This window comes from Notothenia rossii, assembly GCF_949606895.1.
Source record: "Notothenia rossii genome assembly, chromosome: 6".
Classification (NCBI taxonomy): domain Eukaryota; kingdom Metazoa; phylum Chordata; class Actinopteri; order Perciformes; family Nototheniidae; genus Notothenia; species Notothenia rossii.
This window is the reverse complement of record NC_136909.1, coordinates 10,054,728-10,078,408: the sequence shown is the minus strand read 5'-3', so window position 1 is coordinate 10,078,408 and position 23,681 is coordinate 10,054,728. Positions and strand designations below refer to the sequence as shown.

Genomic DNA, 23,681 nt, shown 5'->3' with positions numbered 1-23,681 from the left:
AAAATGATCTTTTAAATTGACAAACATCATATGTGTAATTCGTGGCACAATTCAAACGGGATCGAAAGATAATCTTCCTTTCTCCATTGACTTCAATGCTTACCTTTTCCGAAATAAGGTCCCATGGAGCTCCCCCGGAAAGAGAGGGACTTCGCCTCTCTATAATACTGACATTTTTTATTCTGACAAATGATTAAATATTTGATATTTTTGATTAGGGCTGAAGTTGCTTTAAAGATTGAACCCAAAAAAGTGGGGAAAGAAATATTTGAATATAATGTTTTTATCAAAATCTTTTGCAGTGGACATTTTTGTCTAGATAGGCGTAATCGATTTGTTACACAGTGAATTAAAGACTGATTTGAAAAATGTAAATTGGAATTCCAAAATAGATCGAGAAAATAGCCTTGTTACAAAAAATCAGGCCATTTGCACCAACACAACCAACGTTATTACAAAATGAAATGTGAAAAATGACCCATATGGACAAAAACATCCACAGTGATACCGGAAGGTTAAGTGAAATGATGAAACACACGTATATCTATCAACTGCAAAACCATTGCTTCTTTATGTGTGAGTGTTTGTCCCCCCTTTGACGTCAAACAGGGACTGGTTCACTTTCCGTCCTTGAAGCCACAGTATTGAAAGCAATCTTCCTGTGTGCATCAAGGAAATGGATTTGTACAAAGTTTGGGGTAACATTGTTTGACTGCTGTTTTTCCTGTTTCCCTTCTGGCACAGTGACCATGTGAACATTTCTTTATTGTGTGTCTTCTCTGTTGGACAACACAAAAATATGTTCCTTGTAGGAAAATATTTGAGGAATTTGAAATATTCACGGAGCCTGTTCTGTATTTGTACTGTGGGCCGTTGACGAATACAAGATGGACTCAAATGTGTTTGCCCTCTTGTGTTTACCAAGGTGTTATGCATACTTCAATTTGGTGTATGCTACCTCCGTGTTTGGATAGGGAACCTCTCTCATCAATGGGATATAGAATTGTAGCCTCATTCAAGAACTCTACTCTTAAAATCCTCCTTTGGTTCTTTCTCACTTTTAAATATCCTTTGCTCTTATTTCTTTCCTGCAGGTGAAGGACACTGTGGGCTATGACACCCTGGGTCACTGTTTCTTCCTGGAGGATGGGATCGAGCAGCGTAACACCTTCTTCCACAACCTGGGCCTGCTGACCCGCCCCGGGACTCTGCTGCCCACCGACCGCAACGAGACCATGTGCACCAGCATCAAGGACAGTCTACAAGGGCTACACCCCCTCACCCAGCACAGAGTGCAAGTAAGATAGAAGGATAAGGAATTTGTGCATCTCTGGTTGGAGATATGAGCAAACTGATAAAAGTCAACAGATTCTGAAACATCATAAAGCATGTCTATAAATAGAAACCCAACCACTGCAAGTCTTGGGAGTCCTTACTTTATGATAATGGAAAGTTAGATACATAACACCCATACATGTACACCCATCACAATGAATTTAAAATGACGTAAGTACACACTTAAAACAATCATCTCAAAATCATCGTTCACATTTTACAGTGTTGTTTTGATGTTGCATTCCTATTTGGTGGTGCAGACTTTTCTGAACCACCATCATAAACACATGGATGTCCATTTGTATTGTTCTAGAAAGAGGCTCTCTCTCACCAACCATTAATACAAAGTGCCTTGCTGTCAATCAGCAACAGCTGCATTGCAAAGACCCTGGGGTCTTGTTAAGCAATGAGACTGAGGATAATTGTAATAATGACAGATAATACCGGTAGTAGGATCACTGGAAGCTGAGAATAAGCCAACGTCTTGACTTTAAAGTCGCAAGATATTTAGGGAAGGAAATAAGTGAGCGCATGCCTTATCTTTAAACCCACTGACAAACAGGAGAATAACAACACAAAGGATTCCTGCCAGCAGCTTCTTCACTGGCATTAAAGTCTTTGACTCTATGTCAAGTGTCTGTGTGGGAAATCTGGTGATAGTGTAGACCCACTCTGAGAGAAGACAGAAGGTCCATGGCCCTGTGGAAAAGATACTGAGTTAGTATTGGTATGTGAGAGAGATATTGCTGGTGGGTGTTATCCATGGAATAACAACCTCTGCTCTACATGGGATGTTTTTATTCCGTAGCAAGAACAAGAAGTGTGTGTGTGTGTGTGTGTGTGTGTGTGTGTGTGTGTGTGTGTGTGTGTGTGTGTGTGTGTGTGTGTGTGTGTGTGTGTGTGTGTGTGTGTGTGTGTGTGTGTGTGTGTGTGTGTGTGTGTGTGTGTGTGTGTGTGTGTGTGTGTGTGTGTGTGTGTGTGTGTGTGTGTGTGTGTGTGTGTGTGTGTGTGTGTGTGTGTGTGTGTGTGTGTGTGTGTGTGTTGGCAGAGCCCAGGGTTTATGTTGGAGAGGTGGATTATTGAGGGAATGTTGGAAGATCACAGCTTCCTTTGATCTCTGTCTTCTGCTTATTAGTCACAGTCTCTGTACCGCCTTGTTTAATATCTGTTCTGCTTGTCTGTGTGTGTGTTTATGTCTCTGTCTTTGTCTCTGTGTGTGGTGGGGGTGGTTTTCAGGGCAGTTTCCACGTTCTGGATCGCCAACCCCAACAACAATCTCATCAGCAACGCAGCTGCTGGTTCTCAGGTAATAACATCAGAGTTACGTAAGGAAACATGTTCAAAAGTGATTCATAAAAAAATGAGTAGTCAACGAGTAGAGCCCCTTATTAATTTATAATATAAATGAAATGAAGTGAAGCAGCACTGGCTTTGGTGTTCCTGATCTTTACAAAATGAAAGATGTTCATGCTCATAACAAATTGATCCATCAATAAAATAGGATTTAACGGGCTTTAGTTTCTGATAGGAAGGATGCAATAACATCGTAAGACAAGATACAAGAAGTAGATCCCTTATCTAGTCTATTTTTCATTTGAGCACAATCATCCAGGAGGTTCACTGAGGAGGGCTGTCGGGGTGGGGATTTTCAGTCTAAATCGATTAAAGCGTAAACTTCGATGAACTATGGAGCTCACATGAACTCTTACACCTGACTTACCCTCTCTGTGGAGCATGCAGTATGACATCCTGCCTTGTTCTGCCTAATGGTTTAGCATGGACCCTCAACCTTCAGCTGATATGTTCATAAACTGCTGCTGCCCAGGCGTGCCATGAACATGATCTATCACCTCATCTCTCCCTTCCTGTTGCAGGATGCTGGCATATGGTTCGTGTTCCACAGCTCTTCCACCGGAGACTCTCATGGGCTGGTACCAGAGACCAAGGCAGAGCTCACACCCCTGGGGATTTTTTACAACAACCGCGTACACTCCAACTTTAAGGTATCACCACTGTAGCTTATCTTTTAGCCTTTCATTTTCTATGTCGCCTCAAGTCAGTGTGTGCTTTTTCTACAGTATACACAAGGTGCCAAACGTCTCCTGCTTCAGTGTTTTATAGCGACAACAGAAACGCGGTATTTTATAGTTTGTAAAAATGCATCGCACATATTTCTCTGCTTATTCACTTCTTGCCAAAAATGAGACATGGACACACACACACACACACACACACACACACACACACACACACACACACACACACACACACACACACACACACACACACACACACACTTTCTCTCTCTCTCTCTCACACACACACACACACACACACACACACACTTTCTCTCTCTCTCTCTCTCTCTCACACACACACACACACACACTTTCTCTCTCTCTCTCTCTCTCTCTCACACACACACACACACACACACACGCACACACACACACACTTACTTTCTCTCTCTCTCTCTCTCTCTCTCACACACACACACACTTTCTCTCTCTCTCTCTCTCTCTCACACACACACACACACACACACACACACACACACACACACACACACACACACACACACACACACACACACACACACAAGTAGCCCTCTACAATAGTGCTCTGTTGTGTGAGGACAGAAGTCGGGCAGGTGAACTGTACGCTCTTTGTTCAGTGTGACCACAGAAGCCTCTCTCACAGGATCAACTCCAGGTTTCCACATACCTGAGACGTACACACATACAACATTTTTTCTTAGAATGTATTTTACAATTCATTTTCTAAACATACAAAAATAAACCATATGTTCCGGGCTGTGTAAACATACAGTAGGTTTTCTTACAAATTACTCCGAGGATTTCTGTTTACCAACGTTTCTGTCCGCAGTCTGCTATACCGCATGACTCTGTGGGCCCAGGATTTAAATGGAGTGCGTTTTTTATTGCCTCAGGTCCCACACTGTGAAGTATACTAGTCGTCTTGTTTATGTGAGTTTAGCAGGAATAGACCTGTGGCCCATCTTGGATCTCTTTCTGTAATTTTAGGGAACATCTGGAGTTAAAATCATACTCACATTTTTCTAGGCAGGGCTGTTCATCGATAAAGGAGTGAAGACCAGCAATGCCAGCGCTGCGGACCCCCGGGAATACCTGTGTCTAGATAACAGTGCCAGGTGTGTATGTGTGTGTAAAAGCATTTACATTTTGAAGACGTATTCTCTGTGATTTATGTGTGAAAAGATCATAATTACTATTTTTCTTATGGTTTTTGACATCTCAATGAATTAGTTGCTAGTTAATGGTTAGTGACCTACAACTCACTAGTACAATATACAGTACAATTTACTGTACATGTTCTTAAACAAAGTGTAAACTGTGCGCTATCAGGGGGGCTATAATAAGTGATTATGTGCTGGTGTAAAGTTACACTATGCAAATATTATGTTATTTGTGGTTTACTAATGTGTTTCTGTCAATAAAGGTTTGAATTGAGTTATTTATAGCCCCCCTGGTGAATATCTTTGGGGGTACGGCCATTGACTGGGAAAGTTAGATGGCTTTACGCTCTGTTTCTGCATTTTGGTGGAAGGCTTGTGTTGACAGAGAAAACAAGGCTTCACAGATAGAGTTTCCACTCTCCCTACCCAAATACTGCCCTCAACTAGACGGAAAAAAATCTTACGTGTCCTCTGAGACCGCTGGCCGCGCTCTGTGCATGTGTGCACAGGTACGAGGGGGAGGACTTTTAATGTTACATTTGTGTACCAAGCATAAATCCTTCAGAGACAGAAAGAGAGAGAGATTGGGGATTGATAGTTTCTTTCTGATTTAACACTTTGTTCCATGACAAGATATTCCAAAGACTAGCAGCTACATTGTTATAAGATGTGTGGATATTCAAGGTAGCATAAAAGCTCACTTCTGAGACTATTTTAGCTGCACCATTAGGCTGAATGAAAGAGGATGAGCCCAGTCTATTTTTTAAAAAGACTCCAAATCCCCTTTTAGTTTGTACACAAGATATTTCGTAATCTAATGGGAGGAGAGGCATACACTTTTCCAGCCACATTGATGCTCCAGAGGGGGATTAACCCATTTTTGTACTTAATGACACCATGGTCCTTTTTGCAACACAATACCACATCACATTAGCAATGCATTGTGGGAGGCAATAAGCAGTGAAGCCACAGTTTAACAGTTACACAATAAGCCTAGTTATACATAATTTCTGCGCAGATTTATTGTAGGATGACGTTATGATTATCCGGGCTATTAGTCACACAGAGAGACAAAGTTAATTAGTTCAAGCCATCTTTTGTTTGTGTTGTCCTGTGCGTTAGGCTTCAAGAGTGTGCAGAATCCGTCGGGGGAATTAACGTTTGACTCTGTGTTAACAGTACAAACTAAAGTCAGAAGGATAATGATAGAAATGCATGTGTTCACGTGTGTACGTCAGATTCCGGCCGCACCAGGATGCTGACCCTCACCGCCCCCGGGTTGCAGCAGTGATTGACACTCTGATCTCTTACAAGAACAACGATTTAGGAGCGTGGATACGGGGAGGGGACATCGTCATCCAGGACTCTGGGTAAGACGGATTAATGTCATGTTTTCAAAAGAACTGAGATTTACCAAAAAACAAACTGTGTTTTTAATTCTTGTTTGTGTGCACCACGACACCAAGTCAAATCCCTCGTACGTGGAAACCTACCTGGCAACAAACCTGTTTCTGATTCTGACCGTGATGACAAGACGATGTGAGAATCCCACGACACACGTTTCTGTGAAGACACGGTTCACAGCTTGTGATTGTCTGGGAATCATTTGCCCTGCATGTCCTCCTTCGCCCTCTGACGCAGCTGACCGACCTTGAGCAGCCGCCATCACCCATAAGGAGGGGCTGCCCTAGCATATTGTTGATGTTACCAGTTTATGACCGGGCAACTCTCGGTGAGAGATAGTTATTGTTATGGGACACCTGGAACACATCCTTCTCGGGGTGTAGATGACCCCGAGCCATAAGCGAAAACAAATGTGATTCAGTGTCCTCAGCTGTTTAGTCTATCTATTGAAGAATGTTGATTATTACACTCTGAACTAGTTAAAACCTGGAGCTACAGGAGGGGTCTTCAGAATTGATTGTGGCATCTCTACTGTGTGGTCAACTCGTGGCCCGTGACATGTCGTGTGAATTCTCCGGCCGAAGCTCCAAATAAACCGTCAGTGTTTGCCATCAAAGCTCCAGCTCTCCTCGTGTCTCTCTGAGTCCTGACTCTCAATTGCTTCAGAAGTTTCCGGCCCACAGTAATGAAAGGCTCTTTTCCTCAGACTTTCTTCATAGATATTCCCCTAGATCTTAGAGTGCTGACTGACCTGGGATTCATTATTTGACCATGCACTTATTTTGCTTTTCCCTCGACAGATTTGCAGACAATGGAGTGGGACTGGCTTTTGCCAGGTGTGTACTTCTAAATCCCTCTGCTCCTTTTATTCATGCTTTCACTTCTCCTTGCCAGAAGAACTTGCCAAATATTTATCAAATATGTATCAGCTAAGAACAGGCACTTTGTCACATACATTTATTTCCTTAATAATTAAGAAGCAATGCCGTTTTGTTCTGTATTGTCCGATGTTAACATATATGTTGGAGATGATTTGTTATGTATCTCTACATGCCCTGATCTCCTTATTTCCCTCCAGTGATGGCAGCTACCCTAAGGATGAAGGCTCCAGCCAGGAAGTGACACGGTCCTTGTTTGTGGGTGAAAGTCGAAACAGAGGGACCAACGGAGGACAGAATAAATACTGGGGCTTAGGAGGGGTCGATGCAAAGATGAGGACACTGCCTAGAAACAGGTGAGAAGGAGCGAACAGCAGGGAGGGAGGATACAAGGGGTAGTAACAAGGAAGGAAGGATATATGTGAGGAATTAAGGGAAAACCCAAATGGATCAGAGTTTCCTCAGGAATTGCAGGGGATGCTTTTGGAGGAGTTGGCAATGCACAAATATGCTGGGAAAAACAAACAAGGACGAGTGAGCCAGCAGAGCCAGCAGGTAGTCGGACAGATGGACAGCGGAGGCTGCTGCAGCTGCTTTAACTTGTGAAAGGAAGTTCTGTTTGGACTGACTTCCCTCCAGTGATATTTTAGACAGTTTCTGAAAACGGTAGTGGCAACACTTGTGTGGTTTCCTAAGAAAGGGATTAGTCATTGTGGCATCCGAGCAGTAAGATCTTTATCATGATTTTTGGAAACAGAGCTCAAATTATCTTTAGCTAAATGACGTTCCTTTCTTTACATTTAGGAGCCTGTGAAGATCTTTCGGTACCACTTTACAATAAGACTACCCTTATAAAGGATTCATAAAGGGTTTTTAATTAGGTTATGAATTAGGTTGTAAACACTTTATTAATCAGTAAGAACCATTTATAAACCAGTTCTATACGTCAACACAGGCTCACTATTTGGCAAGATGACTAAGCCTTATATTGGCTACTTAGCGAGAATCAACTCAGTGGACAACAGACACCAAGGGTGCTGGCTGATGAAGAACACGAAGTAAGCTAGGTAGCCAATATAAGGCTTAGCAGTACAGATACATGTGGGCTCACTATTTGGCAAGCAACCGGTCAGAGTCGCCCTGTTAATCTCATCTCGTATAAAAGCTTATTAATGACTTATAAAGTGTTCACAACCTAATTAATACATGAATTACAAACTATTCGTAAAACTCTTTATACGGGTAGTCTTATTGTAAAGTGGTACCGATCTTTCTATTGGCTATCCCATCGGTGGGTAAACCAGACGGATGTTTGACTTGTGTCCTAATGACAACTCTTTGGATAGGATTTCCATTCTGAGGTTTATAGAGTCTCTCCAGGCTGTAATACCATGTTGGACTAAGTGGACTCTAATGAGGCCAGATCTTTTAGGCTTGACGTCCCCTCGGGCTCTCTTCTCTCTGCCTTTCTCTGTCATTACAGAGATCGTTATAGCAGAGGAGAGACTTGCAAATAGCTGCCCATTTTAGTCTCAAGAACCCAGCTTAATGTCAGGTCGTGACCGCCGCTGTCACCACTGTGTACAACTTTGCAGCCATTTTACAGGCTCCCTGACCGCACAGTGACATCTGGCTCAGTCGGGCTGTCTGTCGTCACCGTGGTTACTACCAAAACTGATGACACTCTTTTTTTTTTCCTTGCCAGTGAGTAGATATTTCCATAAAAATAAATGGATAATTTGATCCTTTAATTAAAGTTCAAGGTTTCATTAATAGCAATTACACAAGACTTAGACCGTTGTCTGGCGGAAAGTGGTGACTCAAAAAATAGAGATAGGAAAACATTTGTAAATTCTTTGTTATAATTATATCCCAAGAGCATACGTCCTGACTTAACCCTCTTAACATTTTCCATATAAGATTGTTGCTATTATTGACACTATTTCTCATAGTTCTTTTAACTATGATTCTCTAAGACTGATTGGTTAGTTTGTTCTTATAGTTCCTTTAAACACATGATGCAATTACATCTACCACAGTCCTTCATTGACCATCATTTAAACTTTACTAATGTTCAATAAATCAATCACATTTTACTTATATAGCCCAATATTACACATGTGCCACAGGGGGCTTTTACAATGTGTAAAGCATACCACACCCTCTGTGCTTAGACCCCTCAACTTTTGACTGGAAAAAATAAGGAGTCATTTTGGGGGGAACCATTGGAATTGTGAAATTGTCTCACAGCCCATATGTCGAGGAATGATGAAGCACGTCATGTCTGAGGCAGCTGATGTCCTGCTCCCTATTGAGTCATGTTTTTTTATTAACTCCTTTTCATGTTTTGGGTTTAAGCCAATCTATGACTTTATCTGTCATTCGGCTTGCCTTATCGTGGATAACTCCCTCTCCATCTCCCTCTCCACTGTAGGACATTCCCAATCCGAGGTTTCCAGATCTACGATGGTCCGGTGCGACTCACCCACAGTACATTTCGTGGATACATCCCCACACCGGAGCGTTATACCAGCGCAGTGGGATTCAACCTGAAGAACACCTGGCAGCTCACCCCACGAAACAATCTGTCCCAGCTCAGCTTCCACCCCACCGTGAGCAAACGTCTATTGTTGACATCCAGGCACACTATACAGTTACTGATTTCATATTAGAATCACATAGACAAATGCAGTGTGATGCACAGTAACACTGAGTCAACACAGAGCTGTCCCACCTTTCACCTACATACTTCTTTACAATACTTTAGCCACGTTATGTTTCAGTTGTGATCTCCCTTTAATGAGCTTGAAATAGCTCTTTACAGCCAGTGATTCGGTAGGAGGTGTGTGGCGCAGTGGGTTGTGCATTGGTGTTGAATCAGGGGGGCACAGGTTCAAACCCCACTGCAGTCAGCGTGTCATTGTGTCCCTGAGACACTTCATCCCAAATTGCTCCTGTGGGGATTGTCCACAGTATTGAGTATGTTAGTCGCTTTGGATAAAACCGCCTAACAAGTAACATGTAATGGAATGTGTAGGTTTCACTCCCAGCTATTCTATATGACCGTATAACTTGGGGTCATGTGACATTTTAAAGTATCTACTCCCATGTGACAGGTTAGCACTTTGTACCTTTGTCTCTGTTTATCACTTTGTTGTGTTTGTTTCTGGTCTACAGACACACTGCTGTTGGGAATACAGTCGTTGTGAACACTGTTTGTATATTTTTCTACCTTGCTTTATGTGTCAATCCTTTTGCTACACTGGGTTTGACTGTTTCCTCTTGAGCTGTTTGCTCCTGTTATCCTTCACCCGTGTAACCGTCCTCTCATATTGATTCAATCAGATGAGAGTCGTTGAGTTGGCAGTTCTTTAAAGCATTAGACAGAAGAAAGGAGAAAATAAGGGCATGTGGAGGAACAATTGTAAATCTCTGGTGCCATCTTGTGGTGGTAAAGGAAGTGCACTCACTTTAGTTAAAGGTAGGGTAGGTAAGAATGGAGAAACCAGCTCGAGTGCGCTAGAATTTGAAAGTACGCAGCCGAAAAAAATCTGCCCCTTCCTTCAGACTTCCTTACAGAGCCCCTCCTCCAACACACACGAACGCGCACATGACCAATTCAGGGCACGAGATAAGTTTGTGCACAGATGGAAGGCTGACAGGCAGGTAGGCCATCCAGTTATTTTACCCGGGTCGACTCAGATGATTGGTCGTGCTTTTTACAGCGCTACGGCTTCCACAGATGAATTTTTTATGTATTTATTATCAAAGCATTTAATGTATTCATTGCTATCGGGATGCTAAGAGCATTCCATGGAATATAACAAAAAGTGTTTCTGAACTGAATTACCTACCCTACCTTTAAGTGAAAGATAAAAAGCATTGGACAAGAAAGATTTTAAAATATTAAAATGGAATACATATGGTATGCGGCTCAGATGAATTGCTTCCTGCACAAGCAGACTTTCCCTTGTTGTAACTGACACAACCTGTAAGCTTTATGCAAATCAATGCAGAATGACGTTGCCAACATGCAAATGAGTGTATAACTTCATCTGGTAAATTAGCAACACTACTCTAATTTAAAAAAAAAAGGCATTTTCTTTCAACCACCTTAAACCAAGCCTTCATTGTCCAAGTAGATCATACTCAGTGGCAGACAGCGTTGGATAATGAGGGCTTAGAGGGAACCACTATAAACACTGTTTAATGTTTTCTGTAGCCATTACATTGTGCAATCAGCATTTCCTTCCAAACGAAGTTAAAGGACAGCTTTTTAATCCCCTTTTGCAATTCATTTTGAGTTTATCTAATTTAAATGTTTAACTAATCCATATAGTCTTTGTTAAACTCATCCTTACAAAATGGATGCCTAGTGTTAAAAGAAATATAGTTGCGTCCATAACACTCTTTGCAAATATCCCCCTCAGGTGGGTCTGCAGACGTTCTTCGGCCGCCCGGGGCAGTGGTTTGAAGAGAACGACCTGGACGGGGACAAAAACTCCATCTTTCACGACGTGGACGGCTCCGTGACGGGCTACACCGACACCTACGCCGGCCGAGCAGACAATTACCTGATCCAACATCCTGGCTGTGTGAACGTGCCTCAGTGGAGCGGAGTGATCTGCAGCGGACGCTACTCTCAGGTACAGCACGGCAGGGTCTGCACCTCATTATTATCCCTCTGTCCTTCTCATGTTAAATATTCACTCTTCCTGACTTTGATGGAAATTCATGAGCAGCAACACGTGGAGAGATAGTTCACCTAAGACCTACTTAAATGATTCATAACATGTAAAGGACGAAATACGTATAAAGTTTGAATATGAATGAATAATTGATGTGAATACTATTAGATAGGACACTGACCTTTCCTCCGCTTCCTCTCCCAGGTGTACATCCAGACCCAGGGATCCCCTAACCTGACCCTATCCATCAGCAGAGATGAATACCCAGCTGCCCCTCTGGTTCTGAGGGGGATCAACAGCCAGGGGGCGCTGTCTCAGCAGTACCAGCCCATCCTGATGATGAGCAAGAGCTACAGCCTGCACTGGAGCGGACCTGCGCCCAGAGAGGTGGTGCTGTCGCTCATCAACTTCGACAAGTGAGTAAAGCTTCAGTGTGTGGACGACACGCATTCCATTGCTGCAAGTCGCATGGTTTCTGCATTATGCTTTTTATTCTTCTGTCTTTGGATGTAACACCTTAATACTTTAAATACTTTACATGGCCTTTCTTTTTTCTTTAAATCTTTATTTGGAGTCAAATAGTTTATATATATATATTTATTATATGACAGTTGTACAAGTATCATCCGTTAGATCAGGGGTGTCAAACGCAAACACACAGTGGGCCAAAATAAAAAAATGGGTACTAGTCGAGGGCCGGACTGGTTCAATGTTTATTGCAGAACTTATTGAAATGAACTTATTGCACATATTAAACCTGGAACTAACAAAGCTTAAATGATTGCCTATAAAAACAAAATTAAACTTTAAATAATCAGTTGAATTCATTTCTTATGGCTCTACCTGCAGAGTCATTTCTTATTATTACATTTTCCCACAGGCCAACAACAGCTTCAAAAAAACTATTTCCCTCAAAGAACAAACCAAACATGCCCTGTTGTCTCAAGAAACAAAGTACAGAAGGAAACATCCATTAAACTCAGGTTGCTGCTCTGTGATGCTAGTTCAGATACTTGGCGTCTCATCTTGGGTGCAAGTTCATCAATGTTTGGGCTCAGGCTCTGAGCTGAGGAGACCCTCAGGATGGACTGAAGGTGTGTGCAATATACCAGCGGGCCAGATCTAATAGTAATTAGAAATTATTCTGCGGGCCGAAATTAAATCCACCAAGGGCCTGATTTGGCCCCCGGGCCTTGAGTTTGACACATGTGCGTTAGATATATACAGGGATCCATCTTTAAAAAAAAAAATCTAGTATAATTACAAACAACCAAAGCAACTACAAACAGAACAAGACAAGAGGTGTTTTTCTGTTTTGAGAGAGAAAATACAGAATTCAAAAACATTTACAAGCTAAGGAAGGCCATCTCCGGAAAAGATATGACTCGCTGTAATATCGGGTAAATTAGGATATTGTTTCCTGAGAAAGCAATAAAACGAAAACCAATAAATTAGTGTTTAATACGTTCTTGTTTCGATCCCATTGGAACTATGCAAAGCTTTTAAAACCTATTTACAAACCAGGCTGTCCTAACATCTTCTACTATTTCTAAATGTTTTTTGGAGAACGCCTCTCTGATGTAATGACTCTCTTTTTTCTCTTCCTCCGTTTTAGAGATGACTGGGCGTTGGTGGGACTCTGTTACCCATCAGACACCACGTTTCAGATTATGGCCGACATCAACGACAGGCAGAGCAACACCTTCGATGACCTCACAGATTACGGCACCGTGTCATCCTTAGCAGATCTGGAGAACAGGCCGATGGAGAGGAAGTACTACTTTGACCGAACTGTTGGGTGAGAACATCAAACAAATTCCAATCCTCTCTATTGCAGTGGGCTCAAAAAGGTCTATGTAGACTGTCATCTCTCTGTTTCTCTCATTTCATTAAGTGTTTTTAACTGTGGCCCTTCCTCCCGTTCTCCTTCCATCACGCCCAGCTTGTTGTGGTTCTTCCTTCGGGCTCGGCACGGTCGTGAAGGTCACAGCTACTGTTCATCAAAAGGCTGCGAAAGAGTGAAGGTCATGGCCACCACGTCCTCCAAACAGACTTGTAACTGCACAACCAAAGCCTACCCCAAGTACTCCAAGACCCCCTCAGCAGTGGTGCCTATGCCGTCTCTCAATACACAACCCTGTAAAGGCTGCGGTGCTAAAAAGGTACGAGTTGCTTTATTTATTTAGTTATTATTATAATGTTTTTGCTCTGTCTGTGTGGGATTGTGTTTGCCATGGTGTTAAGCAGTATTTACATTGTTACTCTACCTATTGTTCTATAAAGTGAAGATTTGTTTACCTACCTTTGATACATGCTCTGATAGAATAACCGTATGCTGTTGAAAAAACCCAATAAACAAGTTGAAACATTAACGATCATTTACTTGAATCTGTTCAAAACTCAAGCCATCATTGCTGACCAGTGTGTCTCTGTCTCAGCTTGTGTTTTCCAGTGAGCCATGGACCTTCTACCTCCAGACACAAGTCAAGTCTCTCAGCAGCAAAGAGCAGCAGAAAGGAGATAACAGCTCCTATATCACTGTAAGAATGACTGATCGAAACACAACATGTAAATCACATTATCTACTTGTGATGTTTTGAATCAGGGTTTATTTAACATTGATCTCCTCCTGTCAGGTGAATGAGGTCACGATGCCCTTCTCTCAGCCTGGATATTTCCTGGTCTCAGTGGACGCCTGCTCGGGGAAGGTCACCAAGAAAACCTCATTTGCAAAGATGGACGCCAGGATGGAACAGTACCTAAAAACTGGAATACCAAAGAGGTGAGCCAGGGGAAATAGGTGCTCACACTACTGCATTTTTGCATTTTTTGACAAAGACATGCAGCAGTACCACACTTTGAGACAACTTTTTCTATTTAGTTCAATACAACAGTCCAGTATACAGGGCAGGCAGTAACTCAGTCTGTCTGGCTTGGGAACCAGTTGGTCACTCGTTCAAGTCATCTAAGACCAAGATAAAAAAAACACCTTTGCATTAATGCATGTGTTTATGCATGTGTAGTACTGTATTACACAAGAGAGTGAAAGCTGAATTTCCTCTAGGGTTATAATAAAGTGTGTCTTCATGAAGTCGTTCTTTATGCTTTCTAATTTAACAGAGTTTTTTTTGGTCCCAGGTCTATCGTACTTATGGCGACACGAGGTCAACCAGAAGGCCTCGTTAGTGTGGCACCACATCTGGTCTCCTTTGGAATGGCCAAAGCTGCTGATCTGCACAGTAAAGGTTAGTGACACACTTACAGTATACAATCATTAATTTGTCATCACTTTTTCTTAAAGGTCCCCTATAATACTGTTTTTTATAAATATGTTCTAGGTCTCAGATATATAAAAAAACATGTCTCTGAAGTGTTTGGCTCCAAACACCAAACAGATCATTGCAGCATTACCCATAATCCCCTCTGTTTCAGCCCTGTTTTCAAAAGTGCTGATTCTCTGTCTGTTACTTTAGATGAAAATAAGGAGCCCCTCCCCACGCCGCTCTGAGAGAGATTTGGTTAAAAAGAACACAATGGTGTTCTCGGAGGAGATTCAGGTGATAAGGTGGGGGGGGGGGTTACCTGGGTTGGTGATTGGCTAATCGTTACTCAAGCCAACACATCGTTATGACATCATAAAGTGGTCAAAATCTGATCAGCTCCAGGTTTTTATAGAAATAGATCAGGACAAAAAGAGAGGGAATGTTTTTTCCTGAAACTTTCAGAATCTCTTTCCACAGAGGGGGGGGGGCACATGTTGATGTAGAAGAGACATGAACAAGTGGATTTTGCACAATAGGTGACCTTTAAGGCAAAGTCTGTCTTAATCATACATTGTTATTGCTACCTTCCACCACAGAGAGTCTGGCTCTTTGGGGGTTCCAGGGGGGTTCTCCGCCCCCTCCGTGGGTCTGGCTGCAGGCCGGGCAGGGCGACGAGGTCCTGGGTCTGCAGGAGAGATACCTGCCTCTGGGTCTGGAGGCTCACGGCTGCACCCCCCCTGCGGCTCAAACACGCAAAGACCTGGAGCTTCTCAAAAAAGCCACGGGACAACAATGACCAATGTGAACTACACAACTTAACTACCCAGAACTTGCACACAGATACACACACAACCAGCCGATGAATGTGAACTGCTGAACCTTTAATTTATTTAACCATGGCAAATATGTTTACCGATTCCAAGTGGATAGAAGGTATTTTATAGTGTGTGTGTGTGTGTGTGTGTGTGTGTGTGTGTGTGTGTGTGTGTGTGTGTGTGTGTGTGTGTGTGTGTGTGTGTGTGTGTGTGTGTGTGTGTGTGTGTGTGTGTGTGTGTGTGTGTGTGTGTGTGTGTGTGTGTGTGTGTGTGTGTGTGTGTGTGTGTGTGTGTGTGTGTGTGTGTGTGTGTGTGTGTGTGTGTGTGTGTGTGTGTGTGCCTTGGGGCCGTTGAGTCAATGCACTTTTCCTTTTAAAGACACAACTTGCCTTATCAGCCAAAGTGATCACATGGAGCTTTATAATAACTCAGCTGTTTATGTTGGAACAGAAAAGAAAAGAAACCCAAAGCAACCTTTAACATTTACAAACCGATCCAATTATTTATAATGCACTAAATGAATATCGAGTAAATTCGATTTAATCTAAAAACAGAACACAATACATTAGATCAGGGGTGTCAAACTCATTTTCAACTCGGGCCACATTCGCATTATGGTTGCACTCAAAGGGCCGGTTGTAACTTTAAGACTATATAAATACATATTTAATATATATAAAATAATGTATTATATAACATGATTGCCTCTGCATTAGATTATTATCAGATAGGCTAATAACTTCATAATTAACTCGGTCTGAAAGCAGAAGTCTAGGGCAAATAATTGCAAGTCTCTTCAGTGAGAACGTCTCAAAATGATTTAAAAAGAAAAGCAAAATAAAAAGTGATATTTTGGAAAAAAAGTCAAATCTGAGAAAAGAAGGCATATTTAGAAGAAAAAACGTCAAATTCTGCGAAAAAAGTCTAATTTGAGATGCATCGTGGGACATGTAGTTTATGGGCAACCTGCTTCTGTAAATCGCCATGTAACCGTATAACAAACATATTCTTTGCAAGCTCTTGTGGGGCCACATAAAATGAAGTCGCGGGCCGGATTTGGCCCCCGGGCCTTGAGTTTGACACCCCTGCATTAGATACACACGAGCCAGGAGGAAGTTATGAAAATAAATGGCATTGTCCCTGAAATGAGACCGTGTTGGATTAGAACAGAAAAGTAAACCAGATGGATGAGAGGAGCTCAGGTCAAAGGGAAGTTATGAAAGAACACGCCATTGCACCTGGGAATTAAGCATCAATATGAAGCCAAAAATGAACATGTTAGACACTTAGATTCTTTCAAACAAAGTCAAAACAAGCCATATTGATTTGTAGATTATTAATGCGTATATAGACATTTGACTTATATAGACTTGACATACACAAATGCTATTAACCCTTAGATGCATAAGTGGGTCTTTTTTGACCCGGTGAGGTGGTTTTCTTGAAGTATCTTTTTAAGAAATGGTAGTTTTTGTATAACTACCCCAAGCTTCCATAAGTTGGTCAAAAATGACCCGCATGCATTTCCTATGGGAACCTTTGATTCTTATCACCTGTTGCTGTCAGGAATACATTCACTGTAGGACACACAGACGACATCACAAGTGACACCTCTCTCAGCAAGATCTGATACCTGTCAGTATAATAATAATAATAATAATAATAATAATAATAATAATAATAATACATTATATTTTATAGGGCTTTTCAAGGACTCAACATCGCTTTACAATATAAGGGAAGGTTAGGGTGGGGGGTATAGGACTATCAAACTTGATCAACCGGCATGGATTGATGGGGGGTGGGCTATGAGTAGACAAGAGGAGAAGAGATGAGTTTTGAAAAGGGACTGGAATACTGTGAGGGTCTCAGAATAGCGGAGATCTTTGCATTAATATGTTGAAAACGTTTTTTTCAAAATGTCAAAAAAATTCTAAATAGTGAAAAATTAAATATAAAATATTTCTAGTGTGAACCAAAATATAATACTAAATATTATAAAAGTGATTTTCTTAACCAACATGACAAAAATGGCATAAAAACATTATTCTTTTTGACCCACTTATGGAAGAGGGCAGGGTCCAGTCACTCGTGCATCTAAGGGTTAATAGATAGGTATCATAATGTACGCCATCGTGTCTTTCCACTTATCCTCACACACGTCGTTTGAGTTGATTTCTGAATCTTTAACTGGAAAACCTCCTCTGATCATCGTGCAGCTGTACAACTGAAGACTTTAAGCACCTTTTTTTTAACGGATTCCTACGTGGACTTACTGGAACTTTGATCTCATACTTGTATTTATCTCTTCACAGTGATGGTGTCTCAAGTGCTGGCCACATGTGCAGCACAAACACACACCTATATATACATTCTTTTAATGTTGTTGTTTTTCAAACGGAATTGAATGTGTTACCTTTTAATCTGCCTCATACATGATCTCTTTTATGTGCATTATTGCCAATGTTGTGTTTAGTGATATTACAGGGTGACGGTTGGCATCCTGACTGTACAGTAGTGAGCCACACAATGCATACAGATCATTTACCAGCTGTACAGTCAAAGGCTTTAAGTCGAGGCCTACAGTATGTCATCTTTAAAGGGTGTACGGATGTGAGCAGGGCTCCCCCACTGAGCAATGATAAGTATCTTTCTGTGTGTGTGTGTGTGTGTGTGTGTGTGTGACTGATCATGTGAGACAGAGAGATTGTCTGGAGGACAAAGACCTTGTTGCCTTTTAACCACTCTACTGTTAAAAAGAGCAATACTGTAGAAAGAGAGAAACAACTTTTCCAGCCTTGCCTTTTGTTCAACTGTTGTTTTGAAGATGCACAACCAGAGAGTTCTTATTGTTTCTATCTTTGTAAATATGGTGTTTTAATGTTGTAACTAAAACTGTAATAGAAATGTCCGACAGGTTGTCAATAGAGTGTTTATTTTCTTTGTGTTTGTCGTTTGAAATATGTAAGCTGTTTCTTTCAACGTGGAAACTCAGCATTTGTTATGAAATTGCCAATTAAATAAACTTTGTGATAAAATCAGTATCGTTCTTTGGGAGCAGTATCGATAAAAGAATATTCTCTGAGTAATAAGTCTGACAAAAGCAGAAGAATCCTTTCATTTTCAATGTGTCTGCCTTTGGCATCAGATATAAAACCTACCACTTGGAGGCAGCGTAGTATTGGAAATAAATTAATTCTTCTTCACACATTGAGATGCTGAAATTAAGACCGTACAGTGAGTTGTGACAGTGAGAGAAACAAACGTGTAAGACCTGTACTTGGACAGATCTCCTTACTTCTGGAACAGTAATCCAACTGTCAGTTTTTCCAGCTGAGGGTTAAAATACACAAACACAACACTGTTTATTGCTTCACAGCAGCCCCCAAAACACGGAAGAGGCCAGGGTGAGTTTTAATGAGCCCCTAGAGATCAAAGTAAACACCTTCTATCAAACATTCAACTCTAGTAACACAAATATATGACAAGATGAAGTGCAGTAACGTTACTACTTTCAATTATGTAGGAGCAAAATGTATAAGTTCATCATCCTCAAGGGGCAACTTGTTTCTAATGTCAGCAGCCGTTAACACAGTATTCAAGGTAACTGGGTGGAGGAGCATTTATAGATTCAGTGACCTGCCTCATAGCCCAGGGAGAACGACCGTTTCTGTGTGTGCCCGTGTGTGAAGATCCTTGACAGGAAGAGGATATAAAAACTGTCACTGTCCAAAGAAATATGGTGCAGTCCTAACAGACCCCAGCAGCACACCACATGGAGCCTCAGATAGTGAATGAACTTGTCCATAAAACTGCCTCTGACCATGAAGACTGAGCTCCCACACACTCCACGTCATTCTGGAAATGAGAGAGGACATTATTGGTGTGACACACTTTGCAGGCAAAACAATGCACAATGAGGACAGCAACAGCTCCACTGATACCCATGCATCTGCCATAAGGAGGACACACACACACACACACACACACACACACACACACACACACACTGCATCTCTCTCATTGTTTCTCAATCTGGGGAACCCGGTTTTTTTAAGCGTATTCAGAATTCACATTCACAAATCCACGGTGACAATATTTCCATCAGATCTGCCATTGCCATTATTTTCTAGAGCTGGGTGTGGGGCGACATTTATATATATATATATATATTTTTATAATACTTTGATGATTATGTTTCTTTCACATAGATGGACTGAGCGTTCTTTACAGTTTTAATTATGTAACACTCAAGCTTTTGAACTGTGCAAATACAATTAGATAAATGCCAAGGCTAAAAATATAGTCACTGTAGAGGTGTGTGTGTGTGTGTGTGTGTGTGTGTGTGTGTGTGTGTGTGTGTGTGTGTGTGTGTGTGTGTGTGTGTGTGTGTGTGTGTGTGTGTGTGTGTGTGTGTGTGTGTGTGTGTGTGTGTGTGTGTGTGTGTGTGTGTGTGTGTGTGTGTGTGTGTGTGTGTGTGTGTGTGAGAAAAGGATAGAGCTATAGCAACACGAAACTGAAATGTGACACGTCCATAGTTATTTAATTTTTCCATTTTTGTTTGACTGGATTATCTTTCCAACCCTTCTTGTAAAGGTTAAAGATTGAACAAATCTTGCCCTATTATTATTATTATTATTATTATTATATAGGCTGAAGTTAAAATAATTGGGGGTTTTATGATTTGCTGGTCAAGCTGAAATAGTAGTTATAACAACATTAATTAATTAATGACATTTATTTGATGTATTTTACACTAATTATTATTTTTGAAAGGGGAAAGAATGACATTTGCCAATAAACTAATTGCACTGAAAACAACTTAATTATGAGGGAAAACACAAAATCAACACATGTGTCGTTTGCTTGTCATAAGCATTTGTTATCATTAAAAGGAAATATATTAAATAATTGAACATTCAGGTGTAGTTTAACTGCTCAAAATAACAAATATCTCCATCTGAGAAGGGAGTGTTTGCTAATATGCTAAGCTAGGCTAGTCTTAGCAGGGTAAACCTTTACTTGGATGTTTTTATTAATCATGGCTGGCTACAACCTGATTTTTATGGGAAAAAAACTTCAAATTTCAAACATGGTGGTCGGTCGTCATTTATATATTTAAATTGCAAAAAAACGTTTGGTGGGAAAGTGCGTTTATTAGCTTTAGCCCGTGCTGGATGTGGTCACTTCACAAGCTAAGCTAACTCTAGCTAAGTTTATCCCGCCTTCTTTGACTGGTTTGGTTCATTGTAGATTTTGTAGATCTGCACATTTTGACAATGCTGTTTTATTTGATGTTATACATTTCTAGAACATTCACAATTGTCAATTATCAGATGCAGTGGCGGTTCCACCCCAGTTGGCAGCTTTGTTTTGAAAGAAAAGTTGTGGCTCATCGGACTTTTATGAGAGAAAATCTCTGATGTCCGAGTGCAAGTGAATGCAGCACAAGACGCGAGCCTGGAAATATTATTGGCGGGGATTTCATTTGAACGGGGGACAGCGCAAAACGAGAAGCATTTCGGATCCAAGTAGACGGAAGGAATGAGGTATTTGCGGTCTACAATGACAGAGAAGAGCCTGTCGAGTTTGGCTGTAAGGCAAGGCAAGTTTATTTATATAGCACTTTTCTGTACGCGACAATTCAAAGTGCTTTACAAAACTAATTAAAAGACTTTTTAGGAATACATACAGTAAAAACACATATATAATGGCATTTTACAACAGGCATTACAAAGCAAAGATAATAAAATAATAAAAATAAACACCACAGGTATACAACACATGTTTAAAAGGCATAGGCCTACTGTAGTGTGAATATGAGCAGCTCAATTAAAAGCAGCCAAAGAGATATGTTTTTAGCGGTTTAAAAATAGTAAGCGTTTCTGCGGACGTGCATGATTTGGATAGTTTGTTCCATATTGTCGGGGCATAAAAGCTAAATACTGCCTCTCCATGTTTTGTTTTTACTCTCGGAACCGATAGCAGACCCGTCCCAGAAGAGCTGAGGCACCTTGATGGCTCGTAATTATGCAGGTGTTCAACAATATACTTTGGTCCTAAGCCATTTAGTGATTTAAAAACTAGCAATAGTACTTTAAAATCAATTATTTGGCCGACTGGAAGCCAATGTAAATATTTCAGAACCGGACTGATGTGATCCACTCTTTTAGTGTTAGTGAGGACACGCACAGCTGCGTTCTGAATCAGCTGCAGCTTTCTGATGGATTTTTTTGTCAGCCCTGTGAATACACTATTGCAGTAGTCCAGTCTACTAAACATAAAAGCATGGACAAGCTTTTCTAAGTCCTGTTGTGACATTTTTTAATCCTCGATATGTTCTTCAGGCTGTACTCAGCATTGAATCAAAACGCACCATAGCTTTAAATCTTAATCATTTTGTGAGGCGTTTTGCTGAATAAGATGGTAATCGCAACATTCAGCTGTTATACTAGGCATGCCAACTTGATGCTCTGCTCATGGATGACTCGATGAGCATAACAAACTGTTAAGATGATGACCTTACGTGTGTAAATATATTTTTTTCTTTGTGGGGGTCCGCCCCCAAAAAACGGTTTTAAGTCCTAAGAAAGTCAAATAAGACGGTGTGTAAAACTACACTGCCCAGCCACAAAACAGTAACCACTTTGATTTAACAGGCCAGTAGGTAAGGACTTTCCACTGGATAATAACTGCAGCGATGTATGCTTTAGCTGAATACACGTTTTTTAAACCTAACTGATGCAGTTAGTCACTTCTTTAATATTCTTTCTGATGTAAAGTCAAGGTTGTAACTGTTTACAATGAAGTTGTGGGGCGCTGAACTGTTCTTTTGATTCTTTTGATATATGATAGTAATTACTTGTCTTTCAAATTTGAAGGAGGGTGAGCAAGCATCTTGAGGAACATTCATCATTAACTCCTCCAAAAAATATAGTTTATTTAATAATAACAATGAATATGTGAATCATAACAGTGATTGACAGCTGATAGGAATAATATGATTGTTAATAGTATCATATTAATTTAGACAAAAATCGACGAGACAGTTAATTAATATACTTATTGCAGCAGTCTGCATAGATTTGGTGACCATGCTGGTCTAAGAGTGAGACAAACTCATTCAGTTATTGTTCAGTTAAAATTAATTAAATTAAGTCTGCCACCTTATATATTTATATTTAAGGCTTTACTGATGTGCCACAATAATGTCACCAAATGTTATTGAGTTAAAATAAATATTGTGGCTTTCCAAGTTAACATTAATTGACATGACTGCGATTAAATCAGCATATACTTCTGCCAGGGGATGCCACTCCTCAACATCTCCTGCCACCCTCTTGCCACCCCATGAATATTTTTCTAGATCCGCCCCTGATCAGATGGTCTATGCCGAATTTATATTAAAAGCAATGTGTTCAAAAACAGACATGGCCAAGAAAGAAAAGCTTCCTGTTTTCTTTAGATTAGTAGATCACTTGTTTGAGCATGTGCCATACAGCATGTGCATATTTGCATAGACATGTATTGAGTGTGCACATCATCAAATACTCATTAGCTGAGTCCTAGAAGCTTCGTAGCCCAACAGTTTAGTATATTCAAGGTAAGTTTATCTGGATTCCCAAACAACATGGTATCATTTTTTTATCTCACCGTCGAGCGGTTCCAGTTGATGCTCTGGGATGGTGGTCCTGAATAATTAAACATTTCTGACAGACTGGTAGGGGTCCGTTTCCATAACAACGCATCTCCCGGTGTTCTGCCTGCCCTGAGGAGTAATGTAAATCTCCTGTCAGCTTAATGTCACCGTAACAGCAGCAAAGTGGCACACAAAGACACGCAGGCTGGGGTCAGTGGGAGGTTTTGGTTGTGTGTCCTCTGTGTCCTGCTCAGTGCGGAGAGGAAAGGTGTGGCAGACCACCTGTGATCTCATGAGGAAGAGGTTTCTGTGTTATCATGAATCTAAAAGTGGTTTTCAGGAGCCAGGTGGGACAAGGTGGAACAAGGTGGAACCTAATCATACACTACGCATCCTTGTGTTGTGTTTAATACAGCTATAGGAAGCCAAACATGATTTGAAC

General features: G+C 41.0%; 1 protein-coding gene across 1 annotated transcript in view; it reads left to right on the top strand.

The window, feature by feature from the left end:
- Positions 1-18,642, top strand: part of cemip2 (cell migration inducing hyaluronidase 2) — a 40,413-nt gene extending 21,771 nt beyond the window's left edge. The window contains 17 exon segments of the mRNA XM_079690471.1: positions 1,095-1,255; positions 1,257-1,298; positions 2,572-2,641; positions 3,210-3,338; positions 4,419-4,507; positions 5,791-5,922; positions 6,757-6,792; positions 7,035-7,190; positions 9,269-9,446; positions 11,265-11,480; positions 11,727-11,938; positions 13,138-13,320; positions 13,465-13,684; positions 13,961-14,062; positions 14,159-14,304; positions 14,661-14,767; positions 15,382-18,642. Coding sequence (XP_079546597.1) covers positions 1,095-1,255; positions 1,257-1,298; positions 2,572-2,641; positions 3,210-3,338; positions 4,419-4,507; positions 5,791-5,922; positions 6,757-6,792; positions 7,035-7,190; positions 9,269-9,446; positions 11,265-11,480; positions 11,727-11,938; positions 13,138-13,320; positions 13,465-13,684; positions 13,961-14,062; positions 14,159-14,304; positions 14,661-14,767; positions 15,382-15,581 — 2,379 coding nt within the window. The 3' untranslated portion in view covers positions 15,582-18,642.
- Positions 18,643-23,681: the final 5,039 nt, after the last annotated feature.